This window comes from Capra hircus, chromosome 5 (assembly GCF_001704415.2).
Source record: "Capra hircus breed San Clemente chromosome 5, ASM170441v1, whole genome shotgun sequence".
NCBI classification, from domain to species: domain Eukaryota; kingdom Metazoa; phylum Chordata; class Mammalia; order Artiodactyla; family Bovidae; genus Capra; species Capra hircus.
Genome location: NC_030812.1, coordinates 24,873,752 through 24,898,713, shown reverse-complemented (window position 1 = coordinate 24,898,713; position 24,962 = coordinate 24,873,752). Strand labels below are relative to the sequence as shown.

General features: G+C 36.7%; 1 protein-coding gene across 1 annotated transcript in view; it reads right to left on the bottom strand.

The window, feature by feature from the left end:
- The window catches only part of METAP2 (methionyl aminopeptidase 2), a 29,269-nt gene extending 4,955 nt beyond the window's left edge, over window positions 1-24,314 (bottom strand). The window contains exons 1-8 of the mRNA XM_005679837.3: window positions 24,056-24,314; window positions 22,120-22,224; window positions 13,423-13,488; window positions 9,871-9,973; window positions 3,249-3,410; window positions 2,347-2,528; window positions 1,508-1,602; window positions 1,162-1,258 (exon numbers count right to left, since the gene is read on the bottom strand). Of these exons, the coding sequence (XP_005679894.1) occupies window positions 1,162-1,258; window positions 1,508-1,602; window positions 2,347-2,528; window positions 3,249-3,410; window positions 9,871-9,973; window positions 13,423-13,488; window positions 22,120-22,224; window positions 24,056-24,206 (961 nt within the window). The 5' untranslated portion in view covers window positions 24,207-24,314. The remainder of the gene's footprint in view (window positions 1-1,161; window positions 1,259-1,507; window positions 1,603-2,346; window positions 2,529-3,248; window positions 3,411-9,870; window positions 9,974-13,422; window positions 13,489-22,119; window positions 22,225-24,055) is intronic.

Below are 24,962 nucleotides of genomic sequence, written 5' to 3'. Positions count from 1 at the left end.
CTTAAGAATTTTTTATGTGGGACCTCCCTGGTAGTGCAGTGGATAAGAATCCTCCTGCCAATGCAAGGGACACGGGTTCTATCCCTGGGCCAGGAAGATTCCACAAGTCATGGAGCAGTTAAGCCCGGAGAGTCGCAATACTGAAGCCTGCGCGCCTTGAGCCTGTGCTGTGTAACAAGAGAAGCCACCACAATGAGAAGCCCGTATATGGCAATAAAGCCTGCAGGCAGCAACTAAAACTCACTGCAACCAGAAAAAAAAAAAAAAAAACCAAGTAAAAATTAATAAAAAGTAAAATAAAATTTTTTTAAAGAATTTATTATTTGTACAGATGTTCACAGGTTTAAGGATCTGCAAGAGAGCAACAAGGATAGGCACCATCAAGCCTTACAGGAAACAGACACTGTGCAGCTGGGAGAGACACCAAGTCCAAAAGTATCAGCAGGGGAATGCAAGGACCACTGAATGATGTGAGCTTCCTGAGGCGCAAGGAGCATGAGCGTCTCCATGCTTCCTCAGATTACAAGGAAGAGTCACGATTTGGTTAAAGAAAATGTAGGAAATATTCCATAGGGAAGTTTTTAAGACAAGAGACACAGAGAGCAATGAGCATAGATTAGGAAGGAGAATGGTGGCTGGAAAGTGGTTGGACAGACCCTGGGAAGTGGAGAAAGGCTGGAGTGACAACACCAGAACATACAGGTGCCTCTGGGATTGTGCAGATTGGCAATGGCTGTGAAAGACTAGGCAGTAAAGGGAATAAACATTACAGGAAGGGATTAACACGAGGAATTAACTGGTCTCTAAATTTTGAATTCAACATAAAAATAGAGGGGAGGAGTCATCAATGGAAAGGGCCTCTTACTTCTGCCTGAGCCTTGTAACTAGTCACAGAAAATCTAGCCTACATCTGGTCACCCTGGGATAAATCCTCCCATGTCTTAACAGCGACCAGAGAAGACTAACAGTTCCCAGCAACTAGCTACCACAGAATTCCTACCATGAACAGGTCATTTCCCTTGTTTCCCCTCTTTATATTCTCAGTTTCCGAGAGAGAAAGATACAGCGGCTGACCCAAAGAAAGCACTCAACACCATCTTGCAAAATTATTTATGCCAAGTTAAGACATTTCAAAATAAGATGCATTTTTAGATAACATACCTTGATATGTCTTCCCATCTATTTCAACTTCATAGGATTCCATAACTTCTTGGATAGCCTCACCAACATCACAGAGACGAACATCAATTCCGGCACACTAAGAATAGAATCACGTATACTCTGTTACTCAAGGTACAGAATTTTACAGGAACTTAAGTTTTTAACATCTTAAAATAAGGGACAATCAGAAATAACTTCACCTATAAAAGCCTTCCATACACTGTACTACAATAACTCACTTAAAACCCTAAGGGTGGTAGACCAGTCTTACATAATCCAAAGTCCTCAAACAGGCTATAAAGTGCTCAAAATATATTAAATGAGATGGTGCTTACAGTTCACATACCTTTATTCCAGTGTTAGTGGCATCTTTTACAGCTTTTAATAATGTATCATATTTGGGATTAAAAGTGACAGTAAAAGCACAATCGATAATCCTACCTGAAAGGTAAAATTTGTGTTTATCAGTTAGTCAAATTACCTACTTTATAGCATCTAAATTAACCTTGCTAATTAACAGAAAAACAAAATGATGGGCTCTAATGAAGGCAGAACTTCAAGTCCCTAGACAGCATTCATAATCAATGTTTCAAAATGACAAAATTAATTCCAGGGTTACTTCAAGAAAGCACCAATTCAGTACTCACCAGGCAGTTATACAAAAATAAAAACAAATCAAACTGAGAAAGCCTGGAGAACTAAGTAGCACAAGTGAAAATGTACAGGTCCACAGGACACTAACCATCAACTAGCTTCTCCAGTTAGTAAGACCTCAAGTGTTTAAATCTGAGCTTTGCTTTCTCACCTGTTAAGTGAAAGTAAAAGGTACTTACCTAACAGGGTGTAGGAAAGAATTGAGAAAAGCTAACAATTATATACAAAGGTTGGTAAACTCAAAGGTTCTGAGTAAATGTTTACTGTTATTATATGAATAAAAAAGCCTGAAACAATGACCTGAATGAAAATGTAAGATTCTATTTTTCAATCCTTGCTGTAAGAGGTAACAAACCTCAATTACCCAACAGTTTTCACTGAATTCCATTAAGTAGGATGCTTTAACATAAATCTCAAAATCTGCCTCAACGTATTAATAGCTCTACTGAAAAGTGAGACATCAAAAAGGGAAAATGTTCAAAGAGTTCAACATCTACAGCCCTACCCAAGGAATTATTTCTAAGAACTCACCACTTATATGTGTTCCAAAGTCTATCTTACAGATGTCATCATACTGTAATACTGTTGTGTCACCAGCATTGGGAGTATAATGGGCAGCACAGTTATTCAGAGAACACCCAGTAGGAAATGCCAGGCCTGCGTTTAATCCATTCTCTTTTATTAACTTTCGTGAACAGTCTTCCAACTTCTCACTAAAAAAAGAGAAAGGAACTTCTTTACTTTTACATTCTTACCCTTGATGTACCTTACAGCTCATCAAGCTCAGAAAGTTGACTGAAACTCTTAAATTACTTTCTGGGAGTGATCTGAGCACAGTCTGGATGTGACTAAGTAACAGTTCTCCGACTAAATAACTACTATGAAAACAGTTCATCTCTAAAAATACAAAGAGAATTTAATCCACTAGAAAAACATGATCCACTTTCAACTTATCAGGAAATAAGATTCTTGACTTAGACTAAAGGCTGATTACATTTTTCTCAATGTTGCAAGTTTTAAAAATTCTTAGAATCAGAGAATTAGGTTGCCCTACAGCTAATTATTTCTCAAGGGGAAAACTGGAGAAATAATCACTTTCTTCATTGCATTCTAAATGTTTTGTGTCCCAGAATTTTAATTTAATATTACTTGTTGGCTAGCAAAATAACAGGTTTCCAAACAGAAAACAAGAGCCAGGGATGTGTGCACCTGTACGTATGAGAACACGAGCACAGAACAGGGTGGATGAGACGCAAACACCCTCTTACGGTTTCCTCGTTACATCAACACTATGAGGATTACAGAAGGTATTTCTAGAGCCTTCATTTAAAGATCTTTGGCAAGCAGTAATCAAAGACAAACATTATAAACCTGAAGAGTCAGAGCTAAAAACACTTTTTTATCACATTCTTACAGAAACATGTTCCTTTTACCAGATTTCTATCATTGTCATCCCAGGCTTGATCCAGCTCATAACATATTTTCTAACTTGTCGATGTGCTTCTGCAGCTTCTCGAAAATCATTCCAAATCTCTTCACTAGCTTGATCTAATGCTTTCTTTTCTTCACTTGTAGTTCTCCAAGCAGCTGTTCGCCTTTACAGTATGCACAGTATAGCATTAGTTATTTAAGAAACAGCAAAATAAGCATAATAGCTGAGAGAAAATACAGTAAGATATTCCAGGCAAAAAATTACATACTCAGATTTTTATTAAGTCAGCAAAGTTTCTGAAATACAAGTACCCACACAGTTACAACCAAGCCAAATCAAGTTAAACCTTTCATAAGACTCTTAGAAAAAGAGTCATTCTTTCACTCCAGGTAATATAAATTTTAAAGGTAAACCAAATATTAGCATTTAACTTCACCAACAGGGCAAGTACTAAACCCAAAAACATAAATTACGTGCTTTTGTAGGATTTTTCTAATTTTATATACACACACACACACACACACACAACACATATAAAAAAAAACATCTTCCTTGAAGGAGATGGCTCATATTCTAAAACTGCTAGGGTAACTGATTTTTATATTCAGTATTTGGGAATGAAGAGATCTACTGACTCCCTTTTTAAGCAGTACATTTCAAAAACAGTAACTTTTCAAATGAAAGTCTTTTGTTCTTATAGTTTCCACAGATTCTTAAGCAATACTGAATACAGAATTCACAAGTCAGTGATCACTGAAGTAAAAATTATACTTAGTGTTAAGAGTGATGCCTTCAAGAAATAATTTTTATTTGCCTCAAAGTTAGTGGCACCTCAAATCCAGCCTGGCACCTATTTTGTAAATAAAACCGTTCTGTGACATAGCTATGCCCATTTATTTACATATCATCCATAGCTACTTTCACGCTCAACAGCAATGAATTAATACTCAAGACCTAAAATATTTACAATCTGAGTCTCTATAAGAGTTTACCCAACTGCTTTAAGCTGCAGCCTGCTAAAATAGTGACTCAAATGCTTTGAGTTTTTCTGTGTGTCAACATCAAGTTCACTATGATTACTTCCTATTGCAGCAGCAGCTACCTGTGCCAACATCTACCACCTCTGATTTGCTACACAGGCCCGAAGGAGCTGTCCTATGTGAAACTTGGAGTATTTAAGAATCACAGAGGCTTCTTTAGCTGTTTACTGTTTGGAAATATATTTTGGATCTATCTATTTATTTTCAGAAAACTGAAATATTACAGTACCACCAGTTTAAGGTCAGTTTTAAACCCATTACATACTTATCAGTCTAGCCTTTTCTCTCCCACAAGTCCAAATCTCTTCCCAGAAAACCAGGAACCCAAATGTTCTAAGAATAAATCATTCTTAGGCACAAGAATACTGGCTTTATTTTCAGATAATTCTGGCACATATAGCTATAGCCATACCTGGCAGCAAAGGCTGAAGCATCTTTTGCTTCAAAAGCCAAAGATTTTGTGGAAAGCAAAAGTATCAACTAATGTTTGATAGAGTGGTAAGACAAAAGGCTATGTCCACAGGGAACTGATGGATATCATGTATTCAGGCAATGAAAAGAGAATTGGTCATTATGAATTCCCAATTTCTTCTCAATCCAACTGTTAAGATTCTTCAAAGTGATTTCTTATAGGTTAAAACATAAGTTTAATTAAATGTCAAATGCTATTTGACATTTTACAATCAGAACATGATACAATAAGATCCCCAATATTGAAGTCAACAGATCTCATGACTATCTTACACTTCTGAAGGTTGCATAGCTGCCTCTTGAAGCAGTGGATTCTTCACAAGGTTATGTAATGTTCTGCACTGCCAGTAAAGAACTACTGATCAAAACCTGAATTTAAATAAATTATTTTGCTAAGTCTTGAATTTAAGATGAAAGTCATTAGAGATATTGGAGAACCTACTGTCAGGGTCTATAATTTTAATTCAAGGTCCAAGTGAGAGAGAAAATATGAAGGAGTCTCCCTTTTCCTAAGTTTGATTTTTAATTTAAATAAATTAAAAAAAAAACAACTGTAGAAAAAATGTCAGAATTAGATATTCAGCATTCTGAAGTCCTCATAAAATAATTGACAAAGCAAGGATCATCAACAGATATTAAAATAATTAAGATAGACAAAAATTTAAAAAACATTTTAAGTCATAAATATTTTAGAAAGGAATTAATTAAACTGACAGGTGACATATGCTTTTTTACAAAATTATGTCAAAACAGAACTATCAAAACAGTTGCTTGCAAGAGAATCTTTACAGGAAATGTTTATAGAATATGTAAATTCTTCACACCTCTTTGATTTCTGAATCTTAAATATTTCATCATTTTTATTACTGGATGTGTTAAAAGCAGAAAAAATAGAAGACCAAAAGACACAAAGGTATCTGAAAGGCTCCTCTATCCATGGGATCCTCCAGGCAAGAATACTGGATTGGGTTGCCATTCCCTTCTCCAGGGATCTTCCTGACCCAGGGACTGAACTCAGGTCTCCCGCATTGCAGACAGATTCTTAACCATCTGAGCCACTATTTGCATTTTAAGGTACTACATGCCACATTTACCAAAACCATTTAAAAATGTGTATCTTAAAAAAACACATGTCATTAGCCCAGAAAAAATTAAGCACGCATGCTGACATCAACTCCTTCCTGTGAAAAGTGGTATTTAAAGAGAAAAAGAGGGAATTCCCTGGTAGTCCAGCCTTTAGAATTCTCCACTCTCCACTGCCAAGGGCCCGGGTTCATTCCCTGGGCAGGGAACTAAGATTCCACAAGCCATACAGCTTGGCAGGAAAAAAAAAAGTGTGTTTACACTGTCTATGAGAAGACAGTACAGTTGGTTCCCAACTATAGCTGGTAAAGGAAAATTCTTCTTCTAGAATAATGTTAACAAATAAGTGTATTGTAAAGTAATTAACCTCCAATTTAAATAAATTAAAAAAAAACAACTGTAGAAAAAATGTCAGAATTAGATATTCAGCATTCTGAAGTCCTCATAAAATAACTGACAAAGCAAGGATCATCAACAGATATTAAAATAATTAAGACTTAAAAAAAAAAAAGAATATTCTAACAGTACCCTATAGATTACTTGGAAACTGCAAAAAGAATTTTAAATAAGAAACAGCTGGCTATAACCACATTAACCAAGTGATCAAATAAGGTAAAACTCATAGTAGACAGTAAACTGATTTTAATTCACAGGCAAATTTATGGAAATTTTTATTTTCTCTTTTGCTTATCTATATTTCCTAATTGTATGACAATGAATATGTACTGCTTGGAAAATTAACAAATGTCCCAAAAAACTGCCTACTCAATTTAGAAATATAAATCAAGAATTTCAAATAATTCTTTGTTCCATTTCTAGTGATCCGAAATGAGAAAAATCAGATTCAATTAACATACCAAGATGTTCATCACAGAAATTTTTCTAGTGGTAAAAAACTGAAAATAGTATTAATATTTGAAAATAGGGAAATAATAAAATTAGGCTAGATACAGAACAGAACAGCATTATAGCCATTAAAAATTGGTTTCAAAAAATTTTAATAACAGAAAATACACATAAAATGTTAAAAAAAATTTAAGAGCAACAACCATCCTAGTAAAAACTGATTCCCAAAATCATTAATTTCTACATGTAAGGAAGATGTTCCTAAGGAATGAGATGTTTACATTCTCAAAGTAACTTCCCCAAAATTACCAATTACAAGAGGGAAAATAATAATGATATACCAAAAGAATCTGAATATCATCTTACCTAAGTGAAAGAAACTGACATCAGGAGCCTGCATATGTGGCAGCCATGGAAAGGACACAACATCTACTTCTCTGGTAGCCCACCCAAAAATGAACACCTCTCAAATACTTCAGAAAACCAGTACACGCATTATTTCTCCAAGAGATATTATAATATGTAATATCTTCCTTTATTGTTTCAAAAGCAGAAGCTACTTTACTTACACAATGTTTAATCTGCATCAGAAAATGACACCAAAAAGGAAAGGGTAGTTTCTAAGATACACAAAATTTCAGTTTTCTCCTTGTATTAAACATTACTTCCAGTTTCCTATTAACAGTGTATTAACAAGTATAGGAAATCAATGGCTTTCTGGCCCTTCAGCAATTAGAAAACAGAAATGGAAATAAAAATATCTCGTTCACATCAGTAATAGAATAAAATGTTTACAAACAAATATAACCAAAAAAAAGAGGATGTATGTTAAAAAAATCAGAATGGGTTGGAAAACATATAATGACATTGGATACTATGATACAACTGTCACTTTTCTGAAACAAATACATAATTATGATGGGATTCCAGTAAGAAGGGCATTTTTCTGTGCATATGTGTGTTAAAACTAAAAATATGACCAAAAGTACCTAAAAAAACTGTAAGAATTATGTTTGGTTGGGCTGTATGGCAGAGAAGCACATTGACTCATCAGATTATCAAAATAAATAGTACAGAAATAGACAAAGAGATGAGTGAACAGAATAAACAATACAGAAATTGGTTCCATTATGCAAGAGAAGAGAGTTCCATTGCATGAGAGTAGTATATGGCAAAAGTGGTCATTCAATTAAATAGAACAAAACTACTAAACAAACAACTGTAACACAACTGACTACCCATTTAAAACAAAATAAAATTAGCACTCCCGACCTTAGACCAAAAATTCCAGACCAATTCAAGATGTAATAAAACAAAAAAAATAGTTTTAAGAAAATAAGAGACTTCTAAGAACACAAAAGTACAAAATATGAATATATACTGTTATTTAAAATCTTTAAATTTCCGTAAGAGCAAAAGAATAAAACCAATAATCAAAAGAGGCTCAAAATCACTAGCAATGTGGGAATCATAAAATATTAATATATTAATTTGGCAATTCCACTCCTGAAGAACTATCACATAATAAAACTGCTGGCATATATGGAGATATACGTGTCTATCCAAACACATATATGTATATATACATATATATGCATAAATATATGTACACGCCTTATTGCAAATGGTTTATAATGGCAAAAAAAAAAAAAACTGGAGGCAAAGTGAATGCTCATCAATTAAAATGGTGGAATAAAGCACTGTATGATCACATCACAGAATATTATGCAGCCATTCAAAAGAATAACAGAGCTTAATAATCGATCAATATTTTGATTGACCTGGAGGGACTTCCAAGATGCAGCCCTGATGAGAAAAGCAAGGAGAAAAAAGTGTACCTACAATCCTACTTTTGTACACCAAACAATGACCAAAACACTCTCCTTACACAAGTAGAGACAGATGTACACATACATGAACGTAGGAAAATATGGAAGGCTACCTGCTAGGTGGTTACATGGGTCTGGAAGAAAGAGGAAACAAGCAAGCAAAATAAATAAATAAATAAATAAGATCACATTAAAAAATAAGTGTGATCATATTGTATGTACCATGAAAATTTAGGTAATTAATACAAAACTCCATGTTTATGACATTCTAAAATGCTTAAGATAGGGATAGTGACTGATGTATTCAAATTCAAAGAAAAAATGCCCATGCAATAAAACATAACATCATGTTCCTTTCTAAGTTTAAAGAAAAACAATGATGTCTTTATATAGGTCAAGGAAACAATGGGACAGTAGAAGCTTTCTTAACCAACTATTGCAACCACTGGATTATTGCAACTATTGCAACCAATGCTCATGATTATCCCTGTAAATTATATGGGCGAATGCCCACTGTATTCTGAATATTAGTGATTGGGATCCTGTTCTAACAGTAGCTAACACTTACTTAATGCTTACTATGTGTCTATCACTCTACTATATACTAAATATTATTCCTCTCAACAATGCTATGAAGTGCCCATGTTATGGATTAGGATATGAAAGCACAAACATGATAAATTACTTGCCCAAGTCACAAAGCTAGTAAATGTTAGAACTGGGATTCAAATGTAGATAGTTTGGTCCCAGCATCCAGACTCTTAACTAGTCTGCTAACCAGAAAAAAACATACTCTTTCAGAACACTTCCAAAAATCAAGTGATCTGTGCCCAAACCAGTATAAATCATCTGTACTTGCTACTGCAATGATGTAATTTAATTATACATTACTAAAAACAATCGTTTCTATGAAAACTAAATTGACTACTCGAGAAGTTTTCAAAAAACACTTCTGTCAAATGGAAATGATTTCAGAAAAAAGATGTAAAGATACAGCCATCAGCCCTCAGATTACTTAGTTCTTGCTGTTCACTGAAACTCAAAATGAAACGGACTCAGTGCATTATGGATATAGCTCACAGGAAAAAAAAGTGGAGTCCAATGCAATCTACACTTAAGGATCAACAATGATGAAAAACAAATGCCTGTTTTAAGTTAACTCTTATCAGTAACGATTAACCAACTACTGGTCCCAATCACTTTGGATAAGAGGGCTTCTACTGTATTTTCTCTGAAACAAATTCATGTTTTTTTATTTAGGTAGTAGAGCAAAGTTTCAAGAAAAATCAAATCCACTTTATTGCTAAGCTACAATTTTGGAACGTCAAACTGGAAGTTATTTTGTGATCCTTACCCATCTTGTGTGGGTGGGTATTCGCATTCTTGTCCTTTGGGAAATACACCATTAGGATACAGGTCACATATTGGAACTGAGGGAGGGTCTGTTTGAACTTTTGCTGTGAGATACAAATAAAGCATTAACTTCTGTAGTTAAACACAAAATTAGCAGTTATCATTACAGTTTTTCTCAGTTCCTAATTGTTATTACATGTCCTGACTAAGGAACCTCCTTGTTATCACTTTTACAGTCAAAAACAGAAGATATTTCACCACAGTGGCCACCTTCTCTTATTTGGGAATAAAAATATTCAACTCCTCATAATTCCATTATGTATTTAAATAGTATATGCTTTGGCACAAAGAACACTTCTAATGTTTTTGTCTTCACTTACTATACTGGAAATGGAATAGCATATAGAAGCAGCTTTCACAAATAAAAATCAAAGCAGCGACAAGAAAATAAGAAAGAAATCCTACAGCAATAAAATAAAAAGCCATTATGTATTAATAAAACAGGTAAAAAAATTACTAAAAGGGTATATTATGTATAAAAGTTAAATATACATTCTCAGTGCTAAAAGACTTTAGGAACCACATACAAATTTCCAAATACTTGGAAAGTTTCAGTACTTGGCATATTTTTTAAGGACACATTATTTCCCAAACTATATTCTAAGACACCACTGTTCCAAAATGCTTTTTAAAAATGTTTAGAGATGTGTCTTCTAAAAGTCTGCATAAGACCTAGTTATATACTTCTTACTCTATAAAGAACAATGCTGTATCCAAGGAATGTCAGAAAGTTACATAATTTATACAATACATTGCTTTCAATGTATACCTGCAGCATTTACCAACTACCAAGTTGAAGTGTGTGGTTATCTTTTGATTATAACCTGTCTTATGTTACAGGTTTTTTATCTGAAATTTTAACACATATTTTATGACAACTGAGCCAAATCATTTAACTACAAACCACTTTTTGGTTCCTTCTTTTAATGGAATACTCAGTACTGCACGAACACTATTTTCCTCTTTTTGTGTAATGTTTAGAATTGTTCTATGGGCAAGTAAACTTGGGAAACACCATTTTAGGTTCCTCCTGAGAGGGAACATTTAGAATTTTGAAATAAAAATGACCTTAGATGTCACCTACTTAGCTTCACATTCAAGTCCAGGAATCCTCTAACATCCCTGACAGATGGCACTACATGCCTGACAATGAAGGCAGTCATTATCTCCCCAGCTAAAATCCATTCATTCTGGGAGAACTATAGCTGCTATAAAGTAATATCCCCATTACTTTCATCTGTTAGCTCTACTTTAGTCTTTGCAGTTAAAAAAATTTTACTCTTCTTTTCTACTGCTTCCTTCCTCTCTGTGACGAGAAGCCACTTTAAGGGATATGGTTCTTAACACTTTCACTCATACTCACCAGCCTTCTAAGTGTTTAATTTGGTACTAGATTTGACTTCTACTAATAGTTCAAATAAGGTATAATCAGTATAAGACTACCCTGTTGATTCTAAAAATCCTGCTGCTACTTAAAGTTCTGGATTCCTAGCATTTTCCTTCACATTGTACAAGCATCCAAAATCCTTAGGATCCTACCTATCACCTTATACTAATTTTATATGTCTATTTAAATTTCAGATTGTTAATTCAGTTTTCTTTTGAGATCTTGTTTTTTTGTCAAAGGATTATCTCATAATCCTGAAATTTATTTCATCTATAAATCTAATAAAGATGCCTTTTATATTGTCCACAAATTACTAAGACAAGATAAAGGACTCAGAAAGATCATCAGAGAAAACTCAAATAATTTGTAATCAAAATAAGTTGAAGCCTAGCCTTTACCACTTATTAGCTGTGACTTGGACAAACGGCTAAATGTGCTAAGCCTCAGTTTCCTCATCTACAAAACGAAGAACTAGATGAAATCTTGGATAACCTTTGATAATTATAATCTACTATGTCCAAGTTATTATCTAAAACTATGACAATTTTAAGTATCTGTATTGCACTTAATTATTAACTATCACTTACGATTCTCTCACTTTATAGATGAGGAAAATGTAAACTGCTCCTGATTACATTATTTGGATTATTTCAGAAGTGATTTATGACACAAATAAGACACATTCAAAGCAAATTAGAAAGCAAAAAAATCAAAACACAGAAAGAACCTAAAATAAGGCCAATACAAAACTAGATTTGGCTCTAAATCCTCTAGCAGTCAATAAAAAACAAAAAGGGGTTGGGGGGGTTTAGATTATTTGCATACTTCATATTTCTGCAACAAAACACATTAACTACTCACGAAAAGCACAATTATTCTTGATGCTAAGATCAGACAAAAAGAGGTCTTTCAAGAGTGTTCATAAAGAAATATAATGAACAGCAAGTTCAACAACCTCCTTAGAGGAGGTACAATAAACGCGGATGGTATCACACTAAAATGCCCTCAGTGGAAGAGTCTACCAAAGGCAAATACAAAGCAGCCTCTTAACACTCCTTCCTGCTTATCTATCTTCATTAGGAAGCAATTTTAGAGTATCTGGAGAAACAGATCTTTCTCAAGCCATTTTCAGGTAATATTATGTCTTAAAAGCACTCTATGAACAATTTTTGAATGGAAGGAATATGACATTATAATTCCTAGAGATTCCTAGAAAGCAAATAACCTATGCTCATTAAATACAGATTATGCTAGAGGCAGAAATGATGTCCTGAGTAGAAGGATCTAACCAGAATAGATGCCTGACTAGAAAGAAAGCAATGCCATCTACACCTGAGATTTATCAGGGAAATATCTAGCAGAGCTAACAGCTTTTCAAAAAAAATAATTTGAGTATTTTCAACACAGAGATAAAAATGAAAGTCAAACCCTCAATATTCTCATTCATAAAATTTTATCCTAAAGATTTAGCCAGACAATCAATGGTCCCTGATGCCAAAGGGCATCCAAGATTAGAACTCATTCTGATTCCCAACCCAATGTTTGTTCCCCAATACCACAGTCACCCCTTATTCTCCCTAAGAGTTTCAGGTCCCTTAAGATGTTTGGCTGTATTATTTACAGAAACAAAATACAAGTAGGATCATATTTTAAGTGAATGTGAAATAGCACAATACAAATATTACTAATAAAAATTCACCATATTCACAAATTTTAAATAATGGGATTCCTCATTAACTATGTCAAGAATCTCTTTAATATCAAAACTGGTAGAACTGCAAACTGTTTATTCTATTACCACATGCTGGCATTATTTAAGTCATCACTGACAAAATTATCTGAATTATTCAAATTTTAAATTATAAAGTTCTTTAAGAATTCATCACTAACTTACAGTAAAATGCAACAAACTTATTATTATCCTTTGACTAAATAATAACTGAAGAAAATAATACTAGTAAGTTTCACTAAATTCTAACTCTATTATGCCATCATTTATTTCCCTAACATATACCAGGATCTTAGGCAACTTCAAACCTACTCTTCAAGCCTGCTGATTAATAACCACTTGTAATTTGGCAAGTAGGATCAACTAAAGACACTAACGTCCTCTCTTCTTCTTCTTCTTTTTCTTCTTCTTTCCAGTTGCTCCATCTCCATCACCATCTCCATCTAAGAGAAGACATGTCAAATTCATTTAAACCTCATAAGCAGAGGGACAAAACAAGCACACAAGTACATAGAGTGCATCTTAAATAGCATACGACAAAGTTGACCCAATACTCTAGAATTTTGTATGTTGTTTAGCTTCAAGTATCAGAATTTGACTTGTGCAATCAAAGGCACTAATAAACTTTACTTTGATTTATTATAAATATAAGGATTGCTAAATAAGACATTTTCAGAAAAAACAATGTATTAAATAACATTTTTTGTAAAGCTAAGAAAAATAACTAGTGTTACTTAAATACCAGTATAATAATGACTATATAACTTCATCTTAAAGGATACTAGTTACAGTTGATATATGCTTTGCAGTTAAACACTTGTATTTCATGACCTCATGTGATTCTCAAAACAATCTTGAACAAGAAATGTTTAAGGGACATGCCCAAGATAATCCTAATAAGTAAATAGTAGAACTGGACCAAGAATATCACTTGATTCCCAATCCAGCGAGAGGTAACTGGGGTCTCATATTTTAAAATACCTTTTCCCACCTAGTTGTTATCAAAGAAAGAGTTCTCTTTATGCGTCAAATTGTATTAAAAAAAAAATCTTACTTTTCCTAGGTTCTCAGATTCTCAAAAGAACCTGATGACCAAAACTGAGAACTATTTCCAAAAACAGTTGGCAAAAGACTATCCAAAACAGCCACAATCTGCTTGTCAGTTTTTATGACAACTTTCTATGCAACCCAATGCCCATAAACTTAGAAAAAAAAAAATAATAATTATGACCAAGATTAAATAGGGGGTTAAACTATTTTAAATAAAGGTATGAAAAATAGACCTAAGTGTCTGAATTTCTAAAAATGCTGCTCAATACATTTTAACAATTATTTCTGAAGTATGCTATTCTATTCACAAATAACATAACTATGAAAAAGGGATGAATCGGACACTGTTCCTGATAATTAGAAGTTGATAGTTTAATAGTATGACTAGCATATAGTATTTTTTTTAAATGTTTCACCTAGTGGTAGCAACTCATGGTTCTTTAGCATTAATAATTTCAGTAAAATCCACCTTCATCAAAAAATGTCAAATGAGTGCTTACATTTTCTGTTCGAAGTACTCCCTTTTTACTGCTGGACTGATACAAGCCATAAAAGAAATCTCACCACACTCACTATATATTCTAATTATCACTCAATCACTGATTTATACTGACCTCTACTTGTCTGTGAGCTCCTTACAGATTAGACACCATTAAGCACAGTGTCAAGCGCGTGATAAATATTCAATCTATTCAATAAACGAGTGTTCTTTTAGTTTATCCTGTTTATATTTATTTTCACCCAATTGAGATATAGGAAACAGCAGCTTAGCAAAGAGGGAGGTAAAATAATCTAAGGCTTTAATGGGCTGAGTGATAGGAAACTACAATTATTTGACAATTTTTGACCAACAAAATTACGTTTCTTATATTCAATCTTACAGTAGCAACAGAAACACAGCAGAGAAAACAAATACTACTGATTTACTCATTCGTGGTTTCTCAAGTCAAAGCTTTAACAAAAACAACACTAAAAATTTTGGAAAACACAACTTTCAACATCCTCATGGATCATATAATCTAATTCGCATATCGTGCTTTACAGCTTTAACAGCAGCCTTCTTCATTCATCCAGTAAATGTTTGCTGAGTTCTTCAGCGACAGGCAACAGGAACAGAACAGTAAACAAGACAGTCTCTGTTCTGGGCAAGTACTCGCCGTAGCACACTGCAGTTCACCTTAGGCTGAGCCTGAAACAAATGCTCCAGGATGCACGACCAGTTTCAGACACATTCAGAATCCTGCCAGTGCTGTGACCTTGGGCAAGTTAATCAGCCTCCACCACCATGGTGTCTTCATCTTTAAAATGGGTAAGATGACGCTCCTCAGATACTTGATCATCCTAAGGTTAATTATTTTATCAACGTCCAAGGTTGCTATTCAGCACAGAAAAATGGCCACTTGTGCTAAAATGATGGTACAGCCAGGATCTAAATTTTAATACCATATGCTCATACTTTCACCTATCATATCATGCTACAATTTATATTTTTACATGTCTGTCTTTCAGAGCATCTCAGGATACTCTAAGTAGACAGAGACCATTCTTTTCTGCATTAGCACTATGCCCAAATCAATTAACACTTGATATGACAACTGGACATCTGTATGCTAAAAAAAAAAACTCAATCCTTACCTTGCACTATATATAAAAATTAATTCTAAATGGACATAGACCAAAGCATATAAAACATTTATTATATATATAAAGCAGTTCTTCCTTTTAACATTTATGACACATACAGAACTTACTGAGAAGAATACAAGAGAAAAATCTTCATGACTCTAAAGACATCAATTATTTAACTTTTGGACAGGACACAAAAAATATGACCCAGAAAGGAAAAAAGTTAATAAGCTGGACTTCATCAAAATTAAAATCTTTTCGGCTACAAACAATACAAGCATGGGGGAAAAGAGCTGTAAAATATGTAACTGATGAAGAACTTGGATAAAGAACTACTTACACCTCAGTAAGACAACAAATAACCCAAATGAAAAACAGACAAATGGTATTGAACATACACTTCAAAGATAAATGAAAGACAAATAAAAATATGAAAAGATGACATGCCACTATACACCTACTGAGCTAAAATTAAAATAAACAGTACCAGTGCTTATGAGGATACAAAGGGACCGGAACTTTCAAACACTCCTGACAGGAATGCAAAACAGCTTGATAAGTTTCTTAGGAGGTTAAACATACACTTACCACATTACCAGCAACTGTACTCTTAGGTATTTACTCAGAAGAAATGAAAACATAAGCCTACACATATGTAAATGATCACAGTAACTTTATCCATAAGAGATAAAATCTGGAAACAATCCAAATAGTCATTAACTAGTAAATGGACAAACAAATTTGGAATATTCCTGAGCAATAAAAAAATGATGAATTACTGATACATAGGCAACTGGACAACTCTCAAAAATATTATGCTAAGTGAAACAAGCCAAACACCAAAATAGCTACATACTACAAAAATTCCATTCATACAGTATTGTAGAAAAAACTATAGGAACAGAAAATATATCAAAAGTTACCAACAGAAAATATATCAAAAGTTACCAGGAGTCAGCAAATGGAGCAAGAGAACTGAGTACAAAAGGGCAAAGGGAACATTTTTGGTGGGGATGAAAATGTTAACTGGATATGCCTATACATTGGGTATGGTGCTCAGTTGTGTCAGACTCTTTGAGACCCGACAGACTGTAGGCTACCAGGCTCCTCTCTCCATGGAGTTTCCCAGGCAAGAATACTGGAGTGGATCTTCCTGACCCAGGGATCAAACCCTAGTCTCCTGCATTGCAGGCAGATTCTTTATGGCCTGAGCCACCAGGGTCAGCACATCACCAAACACCCACAGGATTAACTTTCCACATCAATACCCCCATTTACAAATAAACAAATCTAAAATTAAACTCAGCATAACCTTCTGGCCTGCAGCACCCCCTTCTAATCTCTTAACCAACTTTCCCTCTTTACCTCACCATTTCAATCAATGGTACCAACATCCTGTCACCCAAATTCGAAACCTAGACCCCTAGAGTCTGCTAGTTTCTCCTCTCTCCTCTCCAGATTTTGTTGCTGTTTAGTCATTAAGTTGTGTTGACTCTTTCATGACCCCATGGAAAGCCCTCTATCCAGACTGAAAGCCTCTAAATCCTTTGAATTTTGCTTCCAGGATTGCTGTTCCATTGGACCCTTCCTTTCCATTCTCATTACCACATGCTTGAGGCTATTGTCAACTGGCCTCCAAAATGATCTCCATGCCTCTATTTCCTCATTTCTAACAACCCTGCATGTACATGAAGTCTATATTATCTTTTCATAACATTTTTCTTTTAAGAATGCTCAAACTCATAGAGAGAGAGATCAGATTTGAGGTTACCAGAGACGGGGTGGGCAGATGAAGGTGGTCAAAAGGTACAACTTCCAGTCAGAAGATAAATTACTACGAGGGCTTCCCTGGTGGCTCAGATGGTAAAGAACTTGCCTGCAATGCGGGAGACCCAGGTTTGATCCCTGGAGAAGGGAATGGCAACCAACTCCAGTATTCCTGCCTGGAGAATTCCATGGAGAGCCTGGCAGCCTACAGTCTGTGGGGTTGCAAAGAGTCAGACACAACTGAGCGAATCTCTGTCTTCGAGAGATGTAAGGTACATGATTAACGTAATTAATATTGCTTTATGTTATATATGAAAATTCTTAAAATAGTATATCTTAAGAGTTCTCACAAGAAAAATTTTTTTTCCTTTATTTTGTATCTATATGAGATGACGGATATTCACTAAGCTTACGTGGTAATCATTTTATGATGTACGTAAGTCAAATCATTGTGCTGTATACCTTAATCATACACAGAACTATATGCCAGTTATAAACTGAGAGGAAAAAAGAATGAACAAATGAAAAATGGGAAAAAGGAACTGCTCAAAGACTCCCTCAATGAATCACCTCATACGAGGCCAGTACGCACTGTTTACTACGCTTTGAATACTTTCTCAGCATTGTCCTGCCCCAAAATGGTCCCATTTGCTTGGCTTTTATTTAAGTTCCATTCCTTCAAATGAGCTTTCCTTCAGCATTCAGCTCACAATTCCACCTCCAAATTTCAGTAACTTTCACGGCAGGTACCAGTATACCTTACCACCTCTATGTTGTCCTCCACAATGATCAATTTTCCTTAAGAACAGATACTGAACTACTAGCTTTCCATCCACTCAAAGACTTCTCACAACAATTAAACAGTATTGGCTGATCCTCATTATCAAAATGAATTAGGAATACGGTGAACCAAACTGGAGAAAACGACTAATATTCCTAAAATCTTCAATACACTGAAGATTTCCATTCTGAAAAGCAAAGTTTCCTTCTTCAATGTCTAGAGATGCACATAACTCTGCAGAGGTGCAATGAAACAAGGCATTATCTTCAAATCAGCTGATACTCTACACATAGTGAGTCAACAGCAACCTGGAATTTATAATTACTGTTCTTGTTAAGAGTTCAAAATATGCTCATAATCTGAAGTATAAACCAAGGCAGAATGGACAAGAGGTCTGCTTAAAGATAACAATAATCTAACTATTTTCCTTTTCACTGAGTCTGAAACCAAGCAGGACCCCGTGGGACAGATCCTGCCTCTTGGTGGTAAAAGAGCTTTAAACTCTTGGGTTTTCCCTGAGTTCCAAAGAACAAATTTAATTAGAGACATGAGAAAAAACCCAGAAACAAAGGAAAACAGTCCAACAACACAAAATCATAATAGTTTAGCCATACAGAGTAAAGGACCTGTAGTTTCTCCTCAAGAGCTATAGACAATACTAAGCCACATTCTAGAGCCGGTTTGCAGATAAGTTAGCTGTATGCTGACCACCAGACTACAGGCTGACTCCAGATAAGCTGAAGCCAGAAAACCGATAACTGAGACTCCCAAACAGTCACCCTGATAGTGCACAACCAACTGATCAGAAGATGTCCACAAGCTGATCATACACATGGCAACCCTCACCCCTAATGCTGCCTTTTAAAATCCTTCCCTAAAAGCCTTGTTTTAGAAGTTCCAAAGAATAGCAAGGAAAAAAGAAAACCTTCTTAAGAGAACAATGAAAAGGAAAACAATAGAATGGGAAAGACTAGCGATCTCTTCAGGAAAATTAGATACCAAAGGAACATTTCATGCAGAGACAGACACAATAAAGGACAGAAATGGTATTGACCTAACAGAAGCAGACGATATTAAGAAGAGGTGGCAAGAATACACAGAAGAACTGTACAAAAAAGATCTTAATGACCCAGATAACCACCATGGTGTCACCACTCACCTAGAGCCATACATCCTGGAATGTAAAGTCAAGTGGGCGTTAGGAAGCATCACTATAAACAAAGCTAGTGGAGGTGATGGAATTCCAGCCGAGCTATTTCAAATCCTAAATGATGCTGTGAAAGTGCTGCATTCAATATGTGAGCAAATTTGGAAAACCCAGCAGTGGCCACAGGACTGGAAAAGGAGTTTTCATTTCAATCCCAAAGAAGGGCAATGCCAAAAAATGTTCAAACTACAATACAATTACACTCATTTCACATGCTAGTGAAGTAATATTCAAAATCCTTCAAGCTAGGCTTCAGGAGTATGTGAACCGAGAACTTCTAGATGTACAAACTGGATTAGAAAATGCAGAGGAACCAGAGATCAAATTGCCAACATCCGCTGGATCATAGAAAAAGCAAGGGAATTCCAGAAAAACACTTCTGCTTCACTGACTACACTAAAGCCTTTGACTGTATAGATCACAACAAACTGTGGAAAATTCTTTAAGCGATGGGAATACCTGACCACCTTACCTGCCTGAGAAACCTGTATGCAGGTCAAGAAGCAACAGTTAGAACTGGGCATAGAACAACAAACTGGTTTCAAATTGGGAAAGGAGAATGTCAAGGCTGTATACTGTCACCCTGCTTATTTAACTTATATGCAGAGTACATCATGTGAAATGCCAGGCTGGAGGAAGCACAGACTGGAATCAAGACTGCCGGGAGAAATATCAATAACCTCAGCTACACAGATGACACCACCCTAATGGCAGAAAATGAAGAGGAACTAAAAAGCTTCTTGATGAAGGTGAAAGGAGAGAGTGAAAAAGCTGGCTTAAAACTTAGCATTCAAAAAACCAACATCATGGCATCCAGTCCCATCACTTCATGGCAAATAGATGGGGAAAAAAATGGCAACAGTGACAGACTTTATTTACTTGGGCTCCAAAATCACTGCAGATGGTGACTGCAGCCATGAAATTAAAAGATGCTTGCTCTTTAGAAAAGCAAAAACACCATTTTGATGACAAAGGTCCGTACAGTCTAAGTTATGGTTTTTCCAGTAGTCATGCACAGCCATAAAGAAGGCTGTATGCCAAAGAATTGATGCTTATGAATTGTGGTTCTGGAGAAGACTCTTGAGGGTCCCATGAACAGAAAGGAAACCAAACCAATCAATCCTAAAGGAAATCATTCCTGATTATTACACTGGAAGGACTGATGCTGACACTGAAGCATCAATACTTTGGCCACCTGATGGGAAGAGCGGACTCATTGGAAAAGACTGATGCTAGGAAAGACTGAGGCAGGAGGGGAAGGGGGCGACAGAGGATGAGATGGTTGGATGGCATCACTGACTCAATGAACATGAGTTTGAGCAAATGGCAGGACACAGTGAAGGAAAGGGAAGCCTGGAGTGCCGCAAGCCATGTGGTCACAAGTAGTCAGACATGACTGAATGACTGAACAACAAAAAGCCTTCAGGGCTTTTGAGCATGAGATGCCCATTCTCCCTGCTTGGCATCTTTCAATTAAGCACTGTATTTTCCTTTGCTACAACCCAGTGTCCATGTTCGGTATCAATTCTTGGTCTTTTTTTTTTTTTTTTAACTAAATTTGACCATAATCTCCTTGAAGGCTTACAGAACTTATCTTCCTAAAGGAAGCATAAGTGCTTTGCATTATCCTAACATGAAAAAGAGTACAGCAGGTATTTGTTGCTAAAGATTGGAAGGCATAAGCTCTAGCTGGCAGTTCTTGAGGAACAATAGCTCACAGCAGGATATAATTAAGAACAGGAAGCCCTATCTCCTCTTCTGCCTAAAGAGGCTATAGAATAATAGTTCTCCCAACTAATCACTCCCTCCACTGTCTTACTGATAGCATCAATTCCTACAATTCCAAGAAATGTTGTCTTTATAGAAACCTTTGGCAAAAGCTCCAAAATACAAGGATTTGGGGCCAGTGGATTCATAATAGGTTTTAGAAGCACTCCAATGTGCTCCTTTGAAAATAAATAAAAGTACCTTTGATAGAGTACAAGGAACAGACTTGGAATCAGGAAGATCCCCTGGAGGAGGGCATGGCAACTCACTCCAGTATTCTTGCCTGGAGAATCCTATGGACAGAGGAGACTGGCAAATTACGGTCCATATGGTCACAAAGAGTCAGACATGATTGAAGTGACTTAACATGCACAGGTGCTAGATTTGAAACTGACTTTATTTATACATACTAGCTGTGTCAGACTGGGCAAATCACATAACTATCATTTCCTGTTTGCTAGGTTTTTGTGAGGGTAAAATAAAAATGGACGGAAGTAACCTAAGATAGTGCCTAGTACATATTAGTCGTTCAATAAAAGTTCAAGATCAACATTCATTCAATTTTATCTTATTAATACTCATCTACTACTCGGCTTTCTACCAAGTATGTTTTAAAAAGCTGAGATCTGTGTTACTTAAGCATTCAACATATCCAACTTTTCAAAGAGCTGCTAATAAATACCTTTTTGTTTTTACCTGTGACATTGAGGCTTTAACATCAATTAATAAAATATCCAATATTTACTTAATATCAATTAAGTAAAATATCCACTATAATCCAAGAATATCGGATTATATCAACAAATAAGCAGCTTTGGTCGAAGAATGTCATATTTTCTTGCCCTCCTAACCATAAAATTAAAATTAACCATTTACCTTCATCGTCATCATCTCTTTCTTTCTCTTCCAATGCTTGTCTTTCCAATTGTCTTGCCACCTCATCAACTGAGGCTCCTGCTTCTTTATCAGGTTCCTGTTGCCCTGTTGATCAAATATAACAACTAAATCAAATCTGTCAAAGGTATCTTCCCACTAGAATATGTTCTAAGGATTTTAAAAAACGCATAACTCTTCTTGACAAGGTTCAGGAAATGAAAACAGAAACATTGTAATGAGAATAGAATTTATTTAATAACATAAAAGTCTTACATATCTAAGTAGTACAGCCCATTTAACAAGATACTCATTTAGGCATTCTCTGCTAGGAGCTAAATGGTGAGTTGGTCCCTACCCTTAAGTAGCTTAACTTTCTAAAGTATTTAACAATTAATCTACAGCAAATACTTTATGAACCAAACAGGAATTTAAGATGGGCAATAAAAGCTTAAGGCCTTAGTAAGAAGATGTCTGTGGGAAATCCTGGAAGCTTCAGGGGTTCAGATAAAAAGAACCTGTCAAGCTGAGCAGGGTAAAATCAAAATATATAGGAAAAGTTATTCCATTACTAAAAAACAAAATTCCCCAACAGCTAAACACAAGACCAGGCCCTGCTCTAGAAGGGATTACAATCTAGCTATAGGAGTAATAGGTAAAAAGAGGTAGTATTACCAGGTAGTACATAACGAGGTGACATGCTAGCTACCGTAGAGAATTCATACTGAGATACACAACTGTTAAAAAAATATTAGGGTCGGTCTGCTAAACACCTTAAAAGACAAACTGAAGAGTTTGGATTTCATCTGAATGCCAGAACAGCCACCAGACCATGTCCTGAAATTAAATTTTGCTTTGAAAGTGTCCCAGCACCTACAACTCTCCCTCTTCAACTCCCAATTAATCAAAATTTCAGAAAGATACAGGTTAACCCTCTTCAACCTCTCTCAACTCCACCTCATCACTTCTGGCCTCTCCATTTTTCTCTCATTCTTTCTGCAAATGATTTTAACAGTACAAATAATTTTTCCTAAAACGAAGGCCTCGATGCATCAAAAACAATGACTTCTCATATTCAAATATTTAAGTTTCTAACTTATAATCTAACTGTAAACTTTCAGCTGTTTTCTTTGCCTTACCAGTGGATTTAGAGTAGCTTCATTCGGACTCAAGAATATTCTACCCAGACTGCCTACAAGTGGCATCATAATTCAGGCCTAAAAACCCCAAAGCTAGGCGGTGAGGATTCGCACCGCAGCCACACATCCCGCTCTTACTACTCTGACAAGAGCACATTCTCAGACACACACACCCCAAAAGTGCAGCGCGCCACAAAATCACACACACCCATACACCTACCCACGCAAACAGTGACAAGAGCGCGTGGGCATTCTCTCACACACACACCCCAAATTCACACACACACTCAACCCCAAAGTGCAGCGCGCCACAAAAAAATCCCTCGGTAAACTAGGATGATAGGAGCTGGTGCAGTCCAAGCACTAAGACTTGCCCACTTCACCCCCACTCTCGACGAAAAGATGTCCCACGTCTCTCCAGCACAGAGGCGGCAGTGCGGTCAGAACCAGATTTTCAAGGAGGAGGCCAACCCGCAAGGTAGAAGGGCTGGGCCCCGTGCGCAGCTTCAAGTCCTTCGCATCGTCTGCGTGGGAGCGAAGTTCCGGCAATTTAGAGGCTCTGCCCCAGCAACCGCACAGAAACCGAGGCACCCTCTTCTCCGCCATCCCACACCCAAAAGACGCCTGGAAGAAGTCACCTCTTCCCGGGACTCGGAATCTGTAGCTCTCCCGGGACACACGTTCAGTCCGGGGAATCAGTCCAGGGTGCTCAGTCCCCGGGCCCTGTCACCAACGCCGAGCCCGAGTCCAGCGGTTCGGCCATCCCGGCAGGGACTAGGAAAACATAAAACTCCCCTTACCTGTGGCAGCCCCTTTACTCTTCTTCTTCTTCCGTCTTTTTTTCTTGGCCGCCTCCTCAGCCGTAGAGGCAGCTCCCTCCTCCCTGTCGTCTGGATCCAGGTCGCCATTCAGGTGGCTCCCGCAAGACGGTGACTCCTCCACACCCGCCATGTTGCCCAAGAGAGCGCGAGGCACTGAAACAGAAGAGCTAGGGCCCGCTCCTTCTTCACCCACCTACACCAGCGACGCCGGAAGTTGCTCTCGATGGTAGAGGCGCGGGGAATGTTGGGACTACGGAGGACTCGACTGTAAGGGCGGCGCGCGGGGAGGGGCCGGGCTTACGGCAAGCCTGCGGGAGCGCGGCCGAGGAGAACGTGAAACACCTGGCGAAACCAGACTTTTCCCTCTTCCCTCGCTTCGGGCAAACTTGTCTGCTTAGGGTCAGGTTGAAAGCCGGCGCCTGACTTGTGGACAGGTGTTCCCCCCCGCCGGAGAGAGGCCCCTCGACTGAAACAGAAAACTTTTAGATTTGTGGTTTTATACTGCGCACCAGAAGCGAGAAGGTCGAAAAAAATGCCTTACCTTGTATACACCTCTTTTTTATAACTCGAAAGGATTGAGTTTTTATTACTATTACAGCTCACGGCGAGGCTGTTCAAGCTGTTAAGAAGATGTACCTACAAAAAGGGCCTGACTGAAGCAGTCAGAGATAAAGAAAGTTAGAAAGTTAAGGCGCTCAGTCGTGTCCAACTCTTTGCGACCCCATAGACTGTAGCCTACCCGGCTCCTTCGGCCATGGGATTTTCCAGGCAAGAGTACTGGAGTAGGTTGTCATTTCCTTCTCCAGAGAATCTTCCCGACCCAGGGATGGGACCCAGGTGTCCCACATTGTAAGCAAGACGCTTTACCCTCTGAGCCACCAGGGAA